At 37.2% G+C, this 19,118-nt stretch overlaps 2 protein-coding genes across 2 annotated transcripts in view; both read left to right on the top strand.

Moving 5' to 3' along the window:
* Window positions 1-19,118, top strand: part of LOC109411226 (probable 4-coumarate--CoA ligase 1) — an 82,786-nt gene that overhangs the window by 44,563 nt on the left and 19,105 nt on the right. The window lies entirely within an intron of this gene.
* Window positions 15,791-18,422, top strand: LOC109411227 (uncharacterized). The gene is made up of 2 exons (XM_019684737.3): window positions 15,791-18,079; window positions 18,150-18,422. The coding sequence occupies exons 1-2, from the start codon at window positions 17,194-17,196 to the stop codon at window positions 18,173-18,175; spliced, it is 912 nt and encodes a 303-aa protein (XP_019540282.3). The 5' UTR covers window positions 15,791-17,193; the 3' UTR covers window positions 18,176-18,422.

The raw sequence follows: 19,118 nt of genomic DNA, 5'->3' as shown, positions 1-19,118 counted from the left end.
AATTATAAGAATTTCGCTATATAAAAAGATATTTTAATGATAATTGGGTTATTTTGGAGGAATTTAAATGGTACTTTCGAAAATTATAACAATGACGGTTTCGGCAAAAACAGGGGTGTTCATTTCGCCCCCGGTGTTCATTGTGCCCCGATCACCCCTATGTTTATATGTATGTATGTTCCGGCCTAACTCTGGAATGCGTCAAGAAATTTCAATCAAATATGGCATACACATTCCTAAGGGTGTGAAGGTGGTAGTAGGGGTATTGGAATTCAAGATGGCGGCCAAAACTCCAGAATGTATGCTATTTAACGGCAATGCCGCTTCGAATACTATGCATTTTGGGTATCTATCGATCGGGCTTCATGAGTAGAACACAAAAATGAATATCCAACTCCATTTTGAAATCCAATATGGCGGCCATGAAATGGTAGTTTGAGCTTTAATATTATGCAATATGGGTATCTACCGGTCGGGGTTGATGAGCAGAAGTCAAAAATCGACATTTGACGCCATTTTGAAATTCAAGATGGCGGACTATATCCAAGATGGCGACCACAGAATGGTACACTCAGCGAAGTAAACTACCGAAATTCATCAAAATACCTTATGAAATTTAGCCATAACTGTAAAGTATGGATGCCATAAGAATACCTTATGAAAATTGATCATGCTTATTATGACCTAATTACATAAGATAAACTTATGAAAAGAGCAGAAAAATCACAAAATGATGCAGACTGGAATCGATTCATGAACGTCGAGATCACTGAGCTCGTGCCCAACCCACGCGGCTATCGACGCTTGAGAATATCGTGTTGCTAAATGTGTATAAAAGCCAAACTGTGAGTCGATTCTGCGTCATAGACCGACCTTATGAAAATCGTTCTAGCCATTATGAATTGTTTAAAGGCCATTTCATAAATTAGACCTTATGATAATCTTAGATTTATTTGCCTGAGTGTAGTTTCAGCTATGATACCATGCAATATGGATATCTACCGATCGGGCTTAACGAGTAGAAGTCAATTGTCGATATTTGAGGCCATTTTGAAATCCAAGATGGCGTGCCATATCCTAGATAGGTATCTATCGATCGAGCTTGATGTAAAAGGGACCGTTCATAAACCACGTAGACTTTTTGGGGGGAGGGGGGGGGTCTGACCAAAGTCTACGCTCCATACAAATTTCAAAATTTTTGTATGGACAAAAGTCTACGAGGGGGGAGGGGGGGGGGGTCTGAGATGGCCAAATTTTGGTCTACGTGGTTTATGAACAGCCCCAAAGGGTAGAGGGTCAGGGTCGATGGAAGGGTAGTGGGTAGGGTAAACGATGGAGCAGACAGTCGGGCAGTGGGTTTCTGAGAAGGATAGCGTAGAGCGGGTGAAGTAGAAGGTTAGTAGGGTAGGGGCACGTTGGGGGTAGGATAGACCAGGGGTTTTCAGGCCTTTTGCCTCGCGGTGCACTTTTTGGTAATTAATTAGTGCGCGGTGCACCTTGTTATAAAATTCGAAGAATTTAATTCGAAAAAAGTTTGCAATAAATACTAATTTGTATGATTTTTTGATTAATTATTAAACGGAGTTTATCACGAGTGGAATAGTTGTTCGATCGACCACTAAAAATTTCTTTACAATATAGGGTACTGGTTCCCTTATTAAGCATGTGGCTCCCATTTTCATCCTACGAAAAACAAAGGATTAAAGCGCTGTTTGTTTTGTTTCTTATTTTTGTATTTTTTGTTAGGAGTGAGCACGCAAGAAAACAAAAAGAACGGAATCAATCGGTGCCGTAATCGCTTGTTTTCGAATAGGATGAATATGGGAGCGTGAGATTACTGATGGAACACATTCCCTATACCTGATTCTTTAGGACAAAATTTTTGTGGGGTCTTAAACAGATTTCAGTAAGTTCTTGTTAAATTAATTGCAATTTTGAGGAAGAAATTTGAAGAGATCCTCAAGGCAGCGAAGTTCTGCGTTTATGATTCGCTTATTTCTGGTATTAAATTTGGTAAAAAATTTCCCAAGGTTATTACTGGATGCTTTTTCAAATTTGTGTTCATGATTGCTAATGTTTTCCATATAATTAGATTAAACTCAGGGGTCTTGGCAAACTCATCAGCATTTTTTTTTTCATGCAAATTCTTAATAAGGTTTGGAAAATTCTTCGTGAGATTATCAATTGATCTCTACTCAAATCCGAATTTCTGAGAAAATTGTTTTCATAATTGAGACAAGTTCCTTGGTAAATTTTTCCAGCACTGAGGAAACTGATCGTATGAAGGTCGTAAGATTTTTTACAGAGGTTGGAAATTATGAAATGCAATCATATTATTTAAAGTGGTCGCGGTGCACTTCGCAAGGCCTCGCGGTGCACCAAGTGCACCGCGGTGCACGATCTGAAAGCCCCTGGGATAGACCATAGGGAAGATGGTGAGCAAGGTTGAGGGTAGCGGAAGGGTTAGAATAGAGAGTAGGGTAGCCTGTACGATTAAGAACAATATAGAGAGTATGGTGAAGGGTTAGAGTAGAGGGTACGGTAAAGGATAAGGCAGTGGTTATGGTAGAGGATAGGATAGACTCTGTGAGTGCTACCCAAAGTGGGCGAAATCGATTCCTAGGGATTCTCCTCTCCTCTTCTTGGCGTAACGTCCTCACTGGAACAAAGCCTGCTTCTCAGCTTAGTGTTCTATGAGCACTTCCACAGTTTTTAACGGAGAGCTTCCTCTGCCAATGACCATTTTGCATGCGTATATCGTGTGGCAGGCACGAAGATACTCTATGCCCAAGGAAGTCAAGGAAATTTCCTTTACGAAAAGATCCTGGACCGACCGGGAATCGAACCCGTCACCCTCAGCATGGTCATGCTGAATACCCGTGCGTTTACCGCCTCGGCTATATGGGCCCTGGGATTCTGGAGATCTTATAAATGAGGGGCCCAGAATCAAAGGGGTTTAAGTGAACATTTTGTTAATTTCGAGCTGAGCATATCATAAAATTCTAGATTGAGTTTAAATAAGGGCGAAAGTAACATGAGAGAGTTCTCTTCATCGCTTCTCTCTTTTGAAAATTAAAGTGACAAGATGCAAATTCAATCGAACTTTTTTACACTTAGACGCTAGATTGCATCGCAACCTAGCGATTTATGACCAAAAAATTCAACAATACTTGCATCTTGTCACTTCAATTTGAAGAGAGAGTCGATGACAGTGGCGTCTCGTAACCTCACTTTTTACCTGTTCAACAATCCTAAAACTTGCAATTGCGGAGGATTCAGAATCAGAATCAAATTGCAAATGGACGGAAACGGCTATTCTCGTAATTTTCCACAAATTACAAGCCAGTTTGTTGAGAAAATTCAAGAATTTACATTCGTTGAACAGGTAGCCCGGATAAAAACTAACCATAGGGTGTATGGTGAAAACCATTTCTGCACCATACAGTGTACCAGCTACAATAAAGTGTATTGTGATAAAATGGTTCGCTATACTATACATTTACATTGGATTTTTATGTAACAATATATTATACTGTTTTTCTTACGTTTGAAACATTCACTTTTCCGAAACATTATTTTTCCGTGAATTTCTAATTATTTCTGGTGTTCGATTTGAATAGGTCGTACACTGAAATAAATTTTGTTGTTGTTTCCACCGAATCCATGGTAAAATTAAGAACTGTACCAACAATTTTCAACCGAATGCAAAATTCTGTTAATTGTACTGAAACATTGTCAATATTACCATGCGTGAAGTACCATTGACTAAAAACATTCTTGATGTTACTATTTTGACATTGTATTTTTGACCATGTTTATCTAAGACGCACAACATTCAAGTCTACATGGTCGAAATTACAATGCCCAAATAGTAGAACCAAGAATGTTTTTAGTCAACAGTAATACACGCATGGTAATATTGACAATGTTTCAGTACAATTAACAGAATTTTGCATTCGGTTGAAAATTGTTGGTACAGTTCTTAATTCTACCATGGATTCGGTGGAAACGACAACAAAATTTATTTCAGTGTATGTTTGCTGTGATTCATATGCAGATTCGACCTATTCAAATCGAACACCAGATTTAATCAGTTTAACATTTTTTCCGTGCTTTGTTTTGTTGATGTTTGTGACTTTTTTGATGCAAAGGAAAGCTTTCATAGGAAAGAGAAAAAAATGAATAAGTTGAAACATCAATTGAAAATCAATAACATGTTTAAATCAGTGGTAAACCAAATGTCCTATTCTAAGAAGGCCAACCCGGAATGATGCAGGTCAGATTACCGTAAATCAGTGGATGAGTTCAACACTATTATTTCTGTATTTGCATTTAGGGGAATTTTCTCCTCTTCTCTCATGTGAACTTGCCTTCGACCACAATCGAATCAAATGCGATTGACAAACTTTATCTTTGACGTAGAGCCATCTTTAACAGATGGACTGGACTGAACACTGAAATGACTTTATTATAGGTTCGTCTGCGGGTTCGCTTTTTAACCTAACTTATACTTGAATCGAACTTGACAGTTTTCTCATGAGTTGTTATGTATTTCCGTGTATTTCAAACTTTAGTCAAACTGGAGCCTCAATATTGCAATAACGGTTAAGCACGCTGTAATGATACTTATGTACCTCGTCACCCACTTCATGCAACTACATTAGTGGTCTAATAATACTTAGCGCGCTCGGCATAGTTCCATCATGCCGCTCAAAGTGTTGCAACAAATAATGCTAAGTTTGCGAAACCCAGTAATCTGGCTGGTGGGGCATGGGAGCCTAAGCTTCAACTGTTAATGCAATCAGAGACTACTCAGACCTCGACTCAGACTTAGACGTGGGCGATCCAATATGAAGGGTTATCCAAAACGCTCTGGAGAATTCCCAAAGCGCATTCTCATAATGCTAGTAAGCCTAAGATGCCATTAACAGGAGGAAAATGACAAGATAATATAACATTATATGGTTTATGTAATGTAAACCAATACAACATAACAAAAGAGAACCATTCCAAAACCATTTAATTAAATGTATAACCAGTAGTGAAACTACAATTGAAAACAATATATTTACGGTACATTTTATTGTTTGAAACCATATGTGTACCATACAATGTACGGTTTATTAAAACCCACGTATCTGTATTTATAACAATTCATTTACAATATAATGTATGGTTTTGCAAAAAAATATATATGGAGAAAAATATTTTTTTATATTGTTACGATACTTAACCACCCGTATAGTATATTGTAAAAATCTTATTTACAATATACTGTATTGGGTTCTACATTACATTTTATTGTTTTTTGTATTTTTATTTTTACAGTGGTGTCTATTGTAAAAATATGGTTTTAAATACAGTCGGAACTCGCTCGTTGAGCCACAACCTCCACCCAACCAACGAATTCGATTCGCTAGTTGGGTGAAGTGACATCAGCACAAGGGGCGTGCGCATTGTTTTTTTAAATCATGTTTAGTTTGGAAGTGTAAAGTAAAATGTTTTACATTTAGAGCAAAACTGATACGTTTTGCAAGACACATATATGGCCAATGCGAGAAATAATTATTTTCACCCATTTTTAGCCGGTGAAGTGAAAATATAGATGTTTATGAAACCACCCGGACCAAAATGAAAGCACAAAACTCTTTCATTGATCGACAAAATAAAGATTGCCGATGTTTTGCATTTGTTTCGAAGTAATTGTACATATTGTTTTTTTTTTTAAAGAAATATGAAATAGAAATTCTTCTCGATTATCAGTAAAGTTTAAGAAACCAAAACTCATTAGTTCGCCCCTCCGAATTACAGATTGGTTGTCATTTTCAGTTTGACATTGAATTATGACATCCAGGTGCTTTTTAGTTGGCTGACAGCTCAACTAACGGAGCCCCAACTAAAAAGTCACCCAACTATTAAGCCCCCAACCAGCGGGTCATGACTGTAGTACTGTTACAATACAACGTTCGGTTTTTCTACTGTATTTTTTATTCGGGAGATTTGAGGTTAGGGAATCGCCACTGGTCGATGAAGAGAACTCTCTCATGTTACTTTCGCCCTTATTTAAACTCAATCTAGAATTCTTCACATTTCAAGCTTTCAGGAACTTTTTTTAGATTGTTTCTACGATGATTGGAAAAATTACAATAAATCAGAGAAAATTGGGTTGATTTTGAAACTCCATACATTTTGTATGGGATGGAAAATTGGTCAAAAACATTAAACCTCATTTACTCGAAAGTGGGTTTTTGTCACTTATACCCATTTGCTTTTAACCCCCTCAAATATATATTAGGTATATATGAAAATTCTATGGCAAACATTCATGATTGATTTTTATCAAAATTATGAAATGAACAGAAAGCTTTACTTTTAATTCATAGGCGTGTTTTTCATAGAATTTCCATGATCAAAACTAAAACATGCAATATCAGACGAATTTTAGAACACTTTTTGGATGAAAATATTCACACATTTCTTAAAAATATTTCACAGGAACTTTCTGGTGGAATTTTAAACTTTGCTTATTACTAGGATCCATTTTGAAAATTTTCCACAAATTCAGTACTGAATTCCCTCAAAACCGAGTTGCATGTCTACTTATTTGACAATAAAAGGTTCTCCAATTCATACGAAGCCTGTCAATTGGCATCACCGCATTTTCAGTTACTGAGAAAAGCAGCCTATGTTTGAAAATACACCAATGCATTCCTGAGTTGTACTTCTCACATTAAAGATATTGCTGTTATTATTTTTCTATTTCCTACCAGTCTAACTTGTGAGTATTACAGTAAGTACTTGTGACCAAACATTCCCTGCGTTGAAGAAGTCCCTTTTAGAACACTTTGGAAAAGCATTTGGTTGAAGATAACGAGTGTTCGTAAATGTTTACAATCCGTACTGCTTTGCTCGATTTTGTGTCCTCAAATTGTCAAAATGATTTTTTTTTACATTTATTTTCATTTATTTTATTTTTCAAATGCAGTAACTCAATGCATTTGTCACCACATCAAATAAAAATGGAGGCGATACAAATTTTAATACAATGAAAAAATATGTACCCGTTTTGTCGCATTAGTATCAAATAGTGGGCTGAGCAAAGTTTCAGCCTTTTATCACAGACAAACAGACGTAACACTCTTCAAAACGGCATGGCACATGCATTTAACGATCAATTCAAATTTCATTTGATTTGCGCGATTGTTCCACCAGATGCGCTAGTGTTCGATCGCTTTGACGTTTGCCAGTGTACACGGTGCTGATTGATGCAAACGAAAATTACAGGCAATTTGTGTAGTAGTGTGCGTGTCAGCAAAACGTCAAATCGAAATTCATCATGGCCGACAGTGTCGCGCGCGGTTCTACCAACAGGTGGCAGTGTGCTAATGAAAATGACACCGGACAAAAGTTTTTGATGAATTTCCTCTAAGAGTTACGTCTGTTTGTCTGTGCTTTTATCATGGAAAAAATTATATCTCACTTAAGGGGGCGAAAATGTTTTTCTCTAGCTCCAAGGGGGCGATACCTCCTAAAAGTTTGAGAAACACTGGGATAGAGGGTAGGGCAGATGGTATGGTTGAAGGTGATAGAGTGTAGGATAGAGGGTTGGAATAGAGGGCAGAGAAGACAATAAGGTAGAGGCTAGAGAATAGGGTGAAGAATTGAGATGAGATTAGATGAGATGAGCTTTTTTTTTTTCGAGAGAATATTCAGGAATTCTTTCCAGGATTTCTTCAGGCATTCCTTTCGATAATCTTCCCAGGTTTCCTCCCGAGATTCCTTCAGATATTGACGTAAAAACTTGAAGTATTTTTAGGCAAAGTACGTTTAACTGGCAAATTGAGAGATAAATTTGTGAAAAAAATACCACTTGTTTTGGTGGGATTCGAACCCACGACTCCGTTATCGCTAGTCCGGCGCTTTAACCAACTAAGCTACAGAACAAGTTACAACTCTTCAGAATAGAAAGTCAAACTGGATTCGAAGCACCACCGCGGCCTACGAACGACAAGTGTGCGCGTATTGTTTTTAGAATGTTGATATTGAAGCTCGACTGACACGCTAATAATGTTTCCACATAATTTGACATAATATGTGCAGAGTAAATGACTTTTATTTAATGTCTAAAATCTTTTGCACAAATTAGCGCAGGACTCTTGTAAAATATTGTACACATTATTACTTTTGTTTTACATAGATTTGCTTGAATAAAACTGCATTTGGATGAACTTCACTCGCATTGGGAAATCTTTGTGAATGTAACGCAGATGCACGAAAAAAAGCTTAATAATTTTATTCATATGTTTCAATTATTGTTTTTCATTAGAAACGCTGTTATTTATTTTATAACATAACCTTATAGTGCTCATTTGGGAACCTTATATCAGTTATAACATATCATTATACCATGTATAAGTATTGTGTTATGACAAAAATTTATAAGTTTTAACTAATACATTTTATAAGTTCTTGTTTTGAAATATTTACTCAATCGTAACCAAAACGTGTCGATCTATTTTCAACGGAGGACGCCATTGTGGCAAGTTCTATTTCGCGCTAATCGAAAATATGATTTAGAGGTGTATCGGTATCAAAAGCAAAAAGTGTTTAGTAATTATGGTAAATATTAAAACGATATTATATTTATCAGTGATGCAGCTCATGAAATTTTACTTCTCGACAGAGATGAAGCCGGCAGAACCATAATCGGTATCAGCACTCACGAAAGCGCCGGCTGTATCGTTGCTGCCATCCGCCCCGCATAGTTCCATCTCCGTGGCTAGCGTACACCGGTAGTTCCTCCGCCAAATCAAAGAGTCAAATCCAAAAGGTAAGAACAGTTTATAGTTGTCCTAACATCCTGGTAACCGTGTTGATTTTTTTAGCAATCGTTTAGGCCCGATCTTGCCAGTAAGTGGACGGAAACACCTGAAGCAGGAAGGTGAGAACTTGAGAGAGAGCGCAATCCTGCTGCAGATTGCCGAATCTGAACTAATCAAGGTGTAATACTTTGTGACTTAAATGACATTTATGTAATATTATACAAGTGTTAAATAAAATCAATTCAATAAAATAACAAATTCTTTTTTTCATAAAAAAAAAAAACAAAACGAAAATCCGTTTCAGGTACCCATTAGTTTGAATAATAGAAAATATAATAATACTGAATGAATCATATTATTTTCCGCCATGAAATGTATAAGACAAAACTCAGTATAAGCTATCCTAATTTGCTTTATTAGAAAAACGAAATGGCAAAAATGTATAACATTTTCTTATACATTCAATAAGGAAATTTCTTTTCGTGTGTAGGAATGATTTTGACAGTGTTTGATTTGATTTTATTTTTCGGTGGGTGGTGAATTGGGTGGTAAGTAAGCGGCTGGAAGCACGTGGTTTCTCAAACTGTCAACCGCACGCGACTGCACTGTGGCAATCGGTTTCCTAGGTGTCGCTAGTGAAAATTTACATAGAAAATTTGAATAAATTTGTTCGAGCTAGAACGTCTGTCTGCGGTTATACCCTAGGAAAAGTGAGGATAAACTTTATTGTTATTTTTCCAATACATGTAAAGGAATAATATCAATAATGAAATCTCAATACTTTGCCTCACTTTGCCTAGGGTATAACTTTTTTCACAGCCGTCGGATCACTTCGCGGTCTTCGACAAAGTTCTCTGGCATATAGTCACCTACAATAATACCAAAGGGTTTGATTATTGAACGCTTACAGCGCCACCTAGCGGCAAAATTCGAAAACTTAAAATTTCTGCATACATTTGGCCAAGTTTTCCCATACAAACTTCAAGCGTTTTGAGCGCCCCCTTAGGCTCAACCGATTTTGCTCAAATTTTGAACGTAGCTTCTGGGAGTCCAAAACAACTGATTGAGGAGGTAAGACTTGGCATTTTTCGAAATTTTTGTTTTTCATATAAGTGTGGGCCACCCTAATCTATACGGATCAGAATATAACGATCCTGATTTTTCGACACACCATAACCCTTTTGTTAGAATTTTTGTATGAGAACCTAAATATTTTTGTATAGAGCGTTACACTTCTCAAACCCCAACTCCCTGCATAAACCCTTACGTAATTAATGGACACCCCTCAACTGTGTAAGAAAATTATCACCCTCATTCTCATTTATGGACGTTTTTACTTTCGAATGTATTTGAATCGTTTGAGTCCGTATAGCCTATCCCATTTGGTTTTGTTGGCGTAAACGGGAATGCACATTTACGTTCGTATGTGTGTTCACAAAAGCAGTTACACCCTTTTGAAATGTTGGCGCCGATATAAAAATGTATTACAGGTATGTTCCGTTTTTATCAACACGGTCCGTGATTTTCAGTTGACAAAAACGGAATAGTGATAAAAACGGAATAATTTTCTTTGACAAAATATTTTGCAACATGTTAATATGAATTGGAAATTTTACTGTAGAATACATTCCAAAAGTAAAAATATGCTGTTTACTATGAAATTTAATTGTTAAAGACATTAATTTTAGCACATCTGCAACCAGTTCAAATTACAGTTTTGTGACATTTGTGACCACATTTTGTGAAATTTATTTTCGTTGAACGCAAGAATGACACATATTACAGTTCTAGTACCCGGATCGACGTTTTAAAATATGACATACACAGATCGAAAAAAGAGTGTAAAATTCTGTGACATATGATGCACATAATTGGAGCGTAGGATATCACAGAAGTTTACATGACATATATTGTAAAATTCATGAAATTTCATGTAAACTTCTATTATATGTCATGTAATTCAGCATGACTCTGAGTGTTTACATGACATATAACACAAATTTACATGATATATCATGTAAACCATCATAACAATAAGTTAACATGACTAACATGAAGTTTACATGACGTGTAAATCTCATTATTTTTATCTGTGTACTTCCAGGAATTATTAATCTCCAGGAACATAATTTCGATATCCATACAAAAAAGGATATGTTTACTTCCTTCTGGAAGGCATTTCTTCACAGATCCCTATCTACAAGCTTCGTCTAGGATACTTTTAGGAAATCTCCAGGAATTTTTCTAAGCAAGCAATTGTAACTTCTCCAGCATATTGGTTTCCCAAGAAGTTCCTCCAGAATGCTTCTAGGTTACCTTGTACCATGCCGATTGTTTATCTTTTGGAATTCGATAAAAATTTCTAGAGAAAAGAAGTTTTATCCCTTATGATTTCTTCAAAAATTCCTTGTCGGACCAACCAAGATGTCTTTTTTTTTAATTTCTCCTGGGGTTTCTTTGGGGATCCCTTTAAATATTCCACCAGGAAATGGAATTTATTAGCCTTCCTTATGCATTATGATGGGAACAGCTCGCTGACGTAGTGTACAGTTTGGATTTAGAATGGCCCTAATGCACAAGGTGGGCTAAGAAAATCATTTTGGGATTTAACCTAGACATCCTGTTGAAATTAATCCAACTCGAGTTGCTTTGGAGATTCACCAAGATTTTACTTTTGAAATATAGGAGCATCTCCGTTTCTTCAGAATTTCCTGCGGGAATTCTTCCAATATTACTTTTTGAAATCCCTCCAGAACATTTTTCTGATATTTCTCCAGGGGTTCATTCTGGGGTTCCTCAAAAATTAATTTCTGGGATTCCTTCAACTTTTTTTTCTAGAATTTCATCAGAAGTCCTTTCTTGGATTCTTTGAAGAGTTTCCTACGATATTTTTCCCTGGAATGTCCTTCATCCAAAAATTTCTTATTAGGATTCCTACAGGACTTTGTTTTGGTATTTATGTGCAGTAGAAACACCTACACCTACTGGAACTTTCATTATGAATACTTCCAAGAGGATTCTATCTTTCATATTTGTTATATCCCTATGAATAGTAGATAACCAGCCTTGGGCTGATAATCTCGTTAAAAAAGATAATATAATAATAATTCTCCCCGACTTCTTACTGCGTTTCCTGGGAATATCCCAGTAGTTTAGTCTTGTAATCTTCCAGGAATTCTTTCCTTAAACGCTCCAGATATTTATTCAGGGAGTCCTCCTGATGTTCTGTGTAGAAATCTCCGGGAGTTATTCCTGAGAATCTTCCAGAATTTTCTAGTGGGAAACCTTGAGAAATTCCTTTTAGGAATCCTGGATAAGTTCAGAATTGATGGGATTTCTTTGGGATTTTTTGGGAATCCTTAGATTCTTCTGGGAACCCTTCAGTAGTTGCTGGAGAAATCCTCAGATCGTTTGTCAAGCTCCTAGACTACTCTAGAGAAACTTATTTCTGGAAGACTTAACTCCTAATTCTCCTAAAGAAACTTCTGAATTATTTCCATACGATATCTCAGAAGAAATCTATTAAATAATCTGGAGGAATACAAGGTAGAATCGTTACTAGAAATTACTGAAGGAAACCAAGATTGCATTTTTAGAGCAATCGAAAGATTAAATCCCGGAAAAAATCTATTGGAATCTCCAGTTTACCTAGTGAATATAGCAGTTCCAGACGGGAAAATTTGGACAGGGTATCAAGGATGACAAGAGAGATCTCTGGTTGAAATTTGAGCCCCGTCGACAAGAAATAGCGACCAGAAGAGAAGAATTCAGCACATCGCGCATTTTCAAGAAAATCGTGTAAAAAACTGCGTGGAATTTATTGCACTTGTAAAAAAGATTTTAGTGTTAAAATTCAGGCAATGACGGGCAAAACCCCAAACTTTTTAAGTGCTCGAAGAACACTTGAAGAGACAGGCCAAGTTCCAGTTGGTACGTAGAGCTAGAGTAATTTTTCTATCGGACTATTGGTGTAATTTTTCTCATGTTCAAATAAGAAGTAAAATTATGCGTGAGAGAAAGCATGAATCAACATTATCTACAGCTGAATTTGGTGTTCAATGCTATTGTAGCGTATACGTCTTCTATGTCGTCATTGGTGGTTGCTTCTAATTCACTCATGAATGCATTGCCTCAAGATTGATGTTAAACTATAAATAACTCGTGTTTGAGGCAACAAATTCGACAAAAACTTTAGTGTTGACAAAAACGGAATGAAATGTTGACGAAATCGGATAGTGACAAAAACGGATAGTGATAATAACGGATAGTGACAAAAACGGAACATACCTGTAACACGTAAACGTAGCGATGGTGTTCGTGAATTGTTACCTGAAGACCCCAATATTTCTGTTGATATTTAGAAGAAGAGGTAGTTTTGTCGGGGTAGAGATAAAAAAAAAATGTAAACACAAACAGTAACGTTGTAGAGCAATGAAAACACATACCTATTAGTGTAAGCACAGACAAACGGACGTCACACTCAACTCATTTCCATCGTTCACATTTTTAATGACTTGCTAACAGCTGGTTTTATGCTATGGAGTGCCACGATGCTCTTTTTAACCTATATTAACTTTTTAACCTAAATACGTTAACATTTCGGTGGTACTACGTTGTTTGAAATTCGTATTGTAGGGACTTATAAAGAAAGACGTGTAGTTCGTACTACGGTGTTCTTTATCATGACATAATACAGTTTTTGAAACGGCAAGGCCTACCAATTGAAGTACATAATTGCAAATACAGAGGGCTTGAACAATAGATACGTCTCATTTATTTGACGACTCGAGATTGAATGATCTGACATTACATCGAATGACCCTATAGACCACTTCACGGCGAAATTCTATCTCTTTCGCTCTTTCAGAGAGTTTGAAAACAACAGGACCAGTACCTGTCAAATTTGACAGGTGTGGGTCCTGTTGTTTTCTAATTTTTCGTAGGAGAGAAAGGGAGCGATTTCTTGATGACGTCACCGTGCAATGGAGTATTCTGCTCATCATAGTCTACCATTAGCGGAGCCAGCTTTTTCTTTTTTCTTACTCACTCTCCTAAACATGCAGGAAAATGAGCGAGATGAAAGAGAAGGCAAGCTGCCCCCTCTTCCATCTGTTTCTTTCTCGTGTATGTTTAGGAGAGTGAGTAAGAAAAAGAAAATGCTGGCTCCGCTAATGTAGCCTACTAAAACTCCTACAGTATGGTAGTTAGGGTGCCCCAAACTTAAACACGGAGACAAATTTTGTTCATTTGAAACAAAAATAATCATGTTTATTCGTTAAACTGATAAAATGTTTCAATTTTCAAAACTGTAGTTACCGTCGTGCGGGGCTACTTTTGAAATGCGGGGCTACTTTGGACACTTTTGAATATGGATTTTTTGAATTCAAAATATGGTTCAAATCTGTTTGATGTCTTAGAAACTATTATAAAGCAATAGTTTTCCCTTCATTTGGTTGAAATTATTTTTTAAACAGACCGTTTATTGCTTGTCAGGACGCGAAAAAACATCGAATAAACCAATAAATATACATAACGTATCAGAACATTTGGTCCGTAGGCATTGTTTCTACAGTTCATAAATTTCAAAGGGTTGATCAATTCATTCAAAATGTATCAACGTAGCATATACAATCGAATATTTGTATCGTTATACGTTATAAATGACCGTTTCGTCCAAATAAAGGATTGATGGTCCCTTTTTTCAGGCTATCTATATAGCAATATCACGCTGCTCATAATACCAAAGGTAGCACAGAACCATCTTAAAACGCATAGTTTTATTGAAATTATGTATGATACAGTATACTACAGTATTGGTACAATGTAGTTTTCCAAAAAAACTTCGAATTTGAAATGCAGTTTTGTTATAGATAAAAATCAGGCCAAACATTTCAATAGGTCCTATCTGCATTTGAGAGGCTCTCTTTGGTTGCTTTCTCTTTCAATTATTGCAATGTAATGGTACACTTTTCAACTATTTTTGCAGTACCGTCAAATGGGGTAACTTGCAACACTTTTCGACTTTGAAGCAATATCATTGAAAATCTAAACATTTGAAACATCATGTGAAGCATCGTGTACGCTAATTACCCCGAGTAGAATACTCTGCAGCACTTGGTTCATCGAAATACGTTGCCACCTAATCAGGAGGTGCGAAATACATGCTTGTTGCAAGTTTCCCCATCTGTGGGGTAACTTGCAACATAGAACATGAAGCTAAGTTAGCTATCATTAAACAGCACTAACATTCTAGTATTTAGTCGTATTGTAAATTTTTGATGTTATGTATGAAACATACCATGAAAAGATGTACACTAACCAATTGACATATAATTTTTCATGAAATGATTGATAGTTATTGCAAACGAGAGTAAGGTACACCGGGGCAAGTTGAAACGGATGGGGCAAGATGAAACAGTGGGTTAACATGATGTTTTTCAATGATGATAAACAGTTCGATCGCCATAACACATAGTTTTTGATTCAAACAATCTTTTAGCGAAGGATAAATTTCCAGATTGTATTGAAATGCATTTCAAAACATCATGTTTCATCTTGCCCCATCCGTTTCAACTTGCCCCGGTGTACCTTATATCGTTTAGCAACAGGTCTCACGTCCCTCAAACACAAAATATATATGATTCTCGTGACTTAGCACTCATTACAAAATGTCAACAATGATGATTGTCATTTCTTGAAAAGGTAGAGTGAGTCATCTTCAAGTAGTTTTCAGTTTGAAGTGGTGTTTGGCAATTTCAGCTAAATTAACATGATTGAAACGCACCTATTCTACTTTGTAAATGTCAAACTCGCTAATTTGGGTATTAAATTGAAATAATTTACTCCATCTATATGCAGAATTGATGTTGGTGATTGCTTTACAGCGTTCATAAACAAAAATTGAACCAAAATGAATTGTCGTTTGAAAATGAACGCGTTACGTAATCAATAAATGATCCATTTCGATTATTTCTGTCAAATATATCGTAAAATGAAGATAAATAATAGAAGGTTTCGTCAAATTCAAATGTTGCAAGTTACCCCATAGTGGTTATCGAATATAAAAATGATTTTTTGCATTACTTAGTTGATAAATTTATCAAACTTTTATCGTTTAGCTAAGCTTACTATTAGGTACCCTAACTGCAAGCAAGGTCATCAGACTTATCGCACTTACCATAAAGGAGAGGTCAAGCACGATTTTCATACTTGTTTTTATGGCATAAAATGAGCAATCCGTTTTAACAGTGTAGCTAAACCATAAACAAAGAAACAAAGCTAATTTTTATATATACTAAATCGATCTTTGATATACATAATCTCTATAACCGAAATAGAAGGGCATACTGGTTTTCATTATTATTAGAAAATGCTTCACATTTAGTGTATGTCATCGTGTTGCAAGTTACACCGCTGTTGCAAGTAACCCCGTTTGACGGTACAAATCAAAAGACGCTCGTTTTAACCATCGTTCAATGCAAGGAGACAATCATAATACAAATGAACAGCTGAGATATTAACGAAAGAGAGGGAAACCAAAGAGAGCCTCTCTTCTGCAGATAGGACCTTTAGACATGTTTGGCCTGAAATGTCCAAAGTAGCCCCCACCCGGTTCTATATGAGATGTGTCCAATTGGTATATGAACAACTTTTTTGTTTATTGATGGATTTAGCTCAAATTTTGCATACATCCTACATACATACTCACAATTATTGTGTATAAAAATTGCGGAAATTCATTCACTAGTCTGGGAGTTATAATGTCATAAAGTTGAAAAACCATGAAAAAGTGTATAAAGAAGCCCCGCACGACGGTATCTGTAGTGTTTCTTGTCCTGATATCGAGCCTGTGCGCGAGGCTGTGTTCGTGATAGCTCGCTTTTTTCGGTGTAGTTGTAACCTGAGTGTATCAGGTAAAAATATCACACAAACAAACGAACTATCTTTTCTCCTTTCCACTCTTCCTATTTTGTATATAACAGTGATGCCACGTATGCTAATTTTTCTGTAACAATACCGATTTTTGCGCAGCTGAATATATAGAATAGTTAACACTTTTTTTATTGATACAAAATTTATACCGTTTTTTATTACGGAATCATATTTACTGGAATGATTGGTGTCATACAGGATTTAGGCAGAAATTGTCATACGGATGAACATGAAACAGATTTTTACGAAGTCAAACAGATTGAAATCGGCAACCCTTTCCTAAACCATCTCTAAAACTGGCATCAAAAAGAAGAATGTTACCCGCTTGTGTACCTGTTTTCTCTGATAGGAAGTAATTTCGTGTTTAGTTTTTCATTCGTCCGGTAAAAGTTTTGTTAATTTTATTGTCGACGGGGACACAAGCATAATCGCGTACGAAATGGCCATGGATCATATATTGCCGTTCCGGAGTTTCAACTGGGAAAAGGAAACATGGGACGACTACAAGAAAAAGCTGGAGCAGCATTTTATGGTGTATAGTGTAGAAGAAGGCATGAAGAAAACGATGTTCATCGATGACTGTGATTCCAAGACATACACGCTACTCCGCGGTCTCTGCCAACCGAAAACACCCGTCCAGAAGTCGTACAAAGAATTGTGTGATCTGTTGACTCAGTATTTCAGTATTTCCAGCAATGTGGACAACGAAGCGAACCAGTGCAGTGCAGGTAGCAGTTCGACGAGTTGCCAACAACAACAATCTTCATCGATGCAGGGACGATCGTCACAGCACGGACAATTTCCACAATCGACCGATCCGCTACCATGTAGCAGTGGCAGTGCTACGATCCGGACAAACTTCCCAACTCCCGACGAGGAAACCGAAGCAAAGATACATCAATTCTCAAGGTACATCAATCTTCAAGACGATGAAACGGACACCGTAGTAATTGTCCAAGTATTCAAGGATCTTGACATCGAGCCCAAATACTACCATGCAGCCATTAGTCAACTGTTTCTGGACAACATCGATCGGGATTCCAGATTGCGTGATTTGGTTGCTCTTGTCATATCCGAGATGTTCGAACAGAAGGTCATCGCCAAGGCCGACTACTTGCATGCCCTCGAGGAAATGTTTTACATGGCCGACGATCTGATCGGCGATATACCACAGCTGTACGAGAACCTTGCCTCGTTCTATGTGACGCTCCTGAAGCAGCGATACATCACCTTGAGCAATGTCCGGAATGCGGCCCAATGCGTCCTACAGAGATCCGGTGCTACGCTGTTGAAAGAACTTCTTCTCCAATACGAAGCCCTTTACGGTAAGGATGCGACCATCATGCTGTGGTACGATTCATTCCTGAGTCTAACCGATTTCATTAAAATTGGCAGCCCTGAAACGGCTGCACAATACTTGACTGATGCCAACCTTGGATACCTGTTCGAGGACTTGAGCATGGAAGCCGTTTGTAACCATGTTCAATATTTATTGAAAGCGAATGTCAAGTTTTTGCAGATCTACAACTGGCTGTCCCGTTACGTTAGTCGACAACGTAAGGCCTCCAATGAATTTATCCGAACCATTACGAGGGCCGTGATTGAACACTGTATCGAAGACAAAGCAACACTGAACGAAAGTGAATTCATTAAGTGGTTCCCAATCCTCCAGAAGTACATCGACGGTCAACCTGAAAGGGAACTGAATGCAATGTATGCAATCCAGCGATTGATGGTCGAGCTGGAACACCCGCAGAATCTTCTGCAAACCATAATGGAGGGAATACTCTATAACGATATACTAAAGGAAGGAATTGCTCTCTGGCTAGAATCAACAGACCCACTCGAGGAATCCGGCAAGAGAACCTGCCTAGAGGGGATCACACGGTTCATAGAGATGTTCATCTATGAACTAATTGAAGACGCGGAAGAATAGAGCTTGTTAGCAAACCCTTGGCAGTTGGACAAGTGGAGGAAATGCTGGTTTGACGATTTTACCATGACTAAAAAGACTAAGATATGCCATCCCTTCAATCAACATACCTAAGCTTATGTTACCTGATCTCACATTCAATCAAATATAGAATTAGAACCATGAAGATAGCGAATGGATCATTACGAGAGGCTCATTTGAAAATGAAAAGCATAAAAAGAAACGTGCTAAGGCTCTAAGGTTTTCAACACAGAAGGCTACGGTGACGCTATCTATACGTCAACTCCCCAATCGCTTCGAATCTCAGGCCGGCCAGGCCACCGCACTGATTATGGACGGTTCTATCCGTTACATTTGCGTTGTAGACACATTCCACGCACTTCTACACCGCGGTTTTTGAACTTCGTTGCACGATATTTCAGCGCTCCAGC

The sequence above is a fragment of the Aedes albopictus genome, chromosome 3 (assembly GCF_035046485.1).
Source record: "Aedes albopictus strain Foshan chromosome 3, AalbF5, whole genome shotgun sequence".
Lineage (NCBI taxonomy): Eukaryota > Metazoa > Arthropoda > Insecta > Diptera > Culicidae > Aedes > Aedes albopictus.
Note: the sequence above shows the minus strand (reverse complement) of the source record. Positions and strands in the feature narration are given on the sequence as shown.

Excerpts from the sequence above, each read along its gene's own strand:
- LOC109411227 (XM_019684737.3), top strand. The coding sequence starts at position 17,194 with ATGGCCATGGATCATATATTGCCGTTCCGGAGTTTCAACTGGGAAAAG. Across the intron at positions 18,080-18,149 it reads CCAATACGAAGCCCTTTACG|CCCTGAAACGGCTGCACAAT; the intron begins GTAAGGATGCGA and ends TAAAATTGGCAG.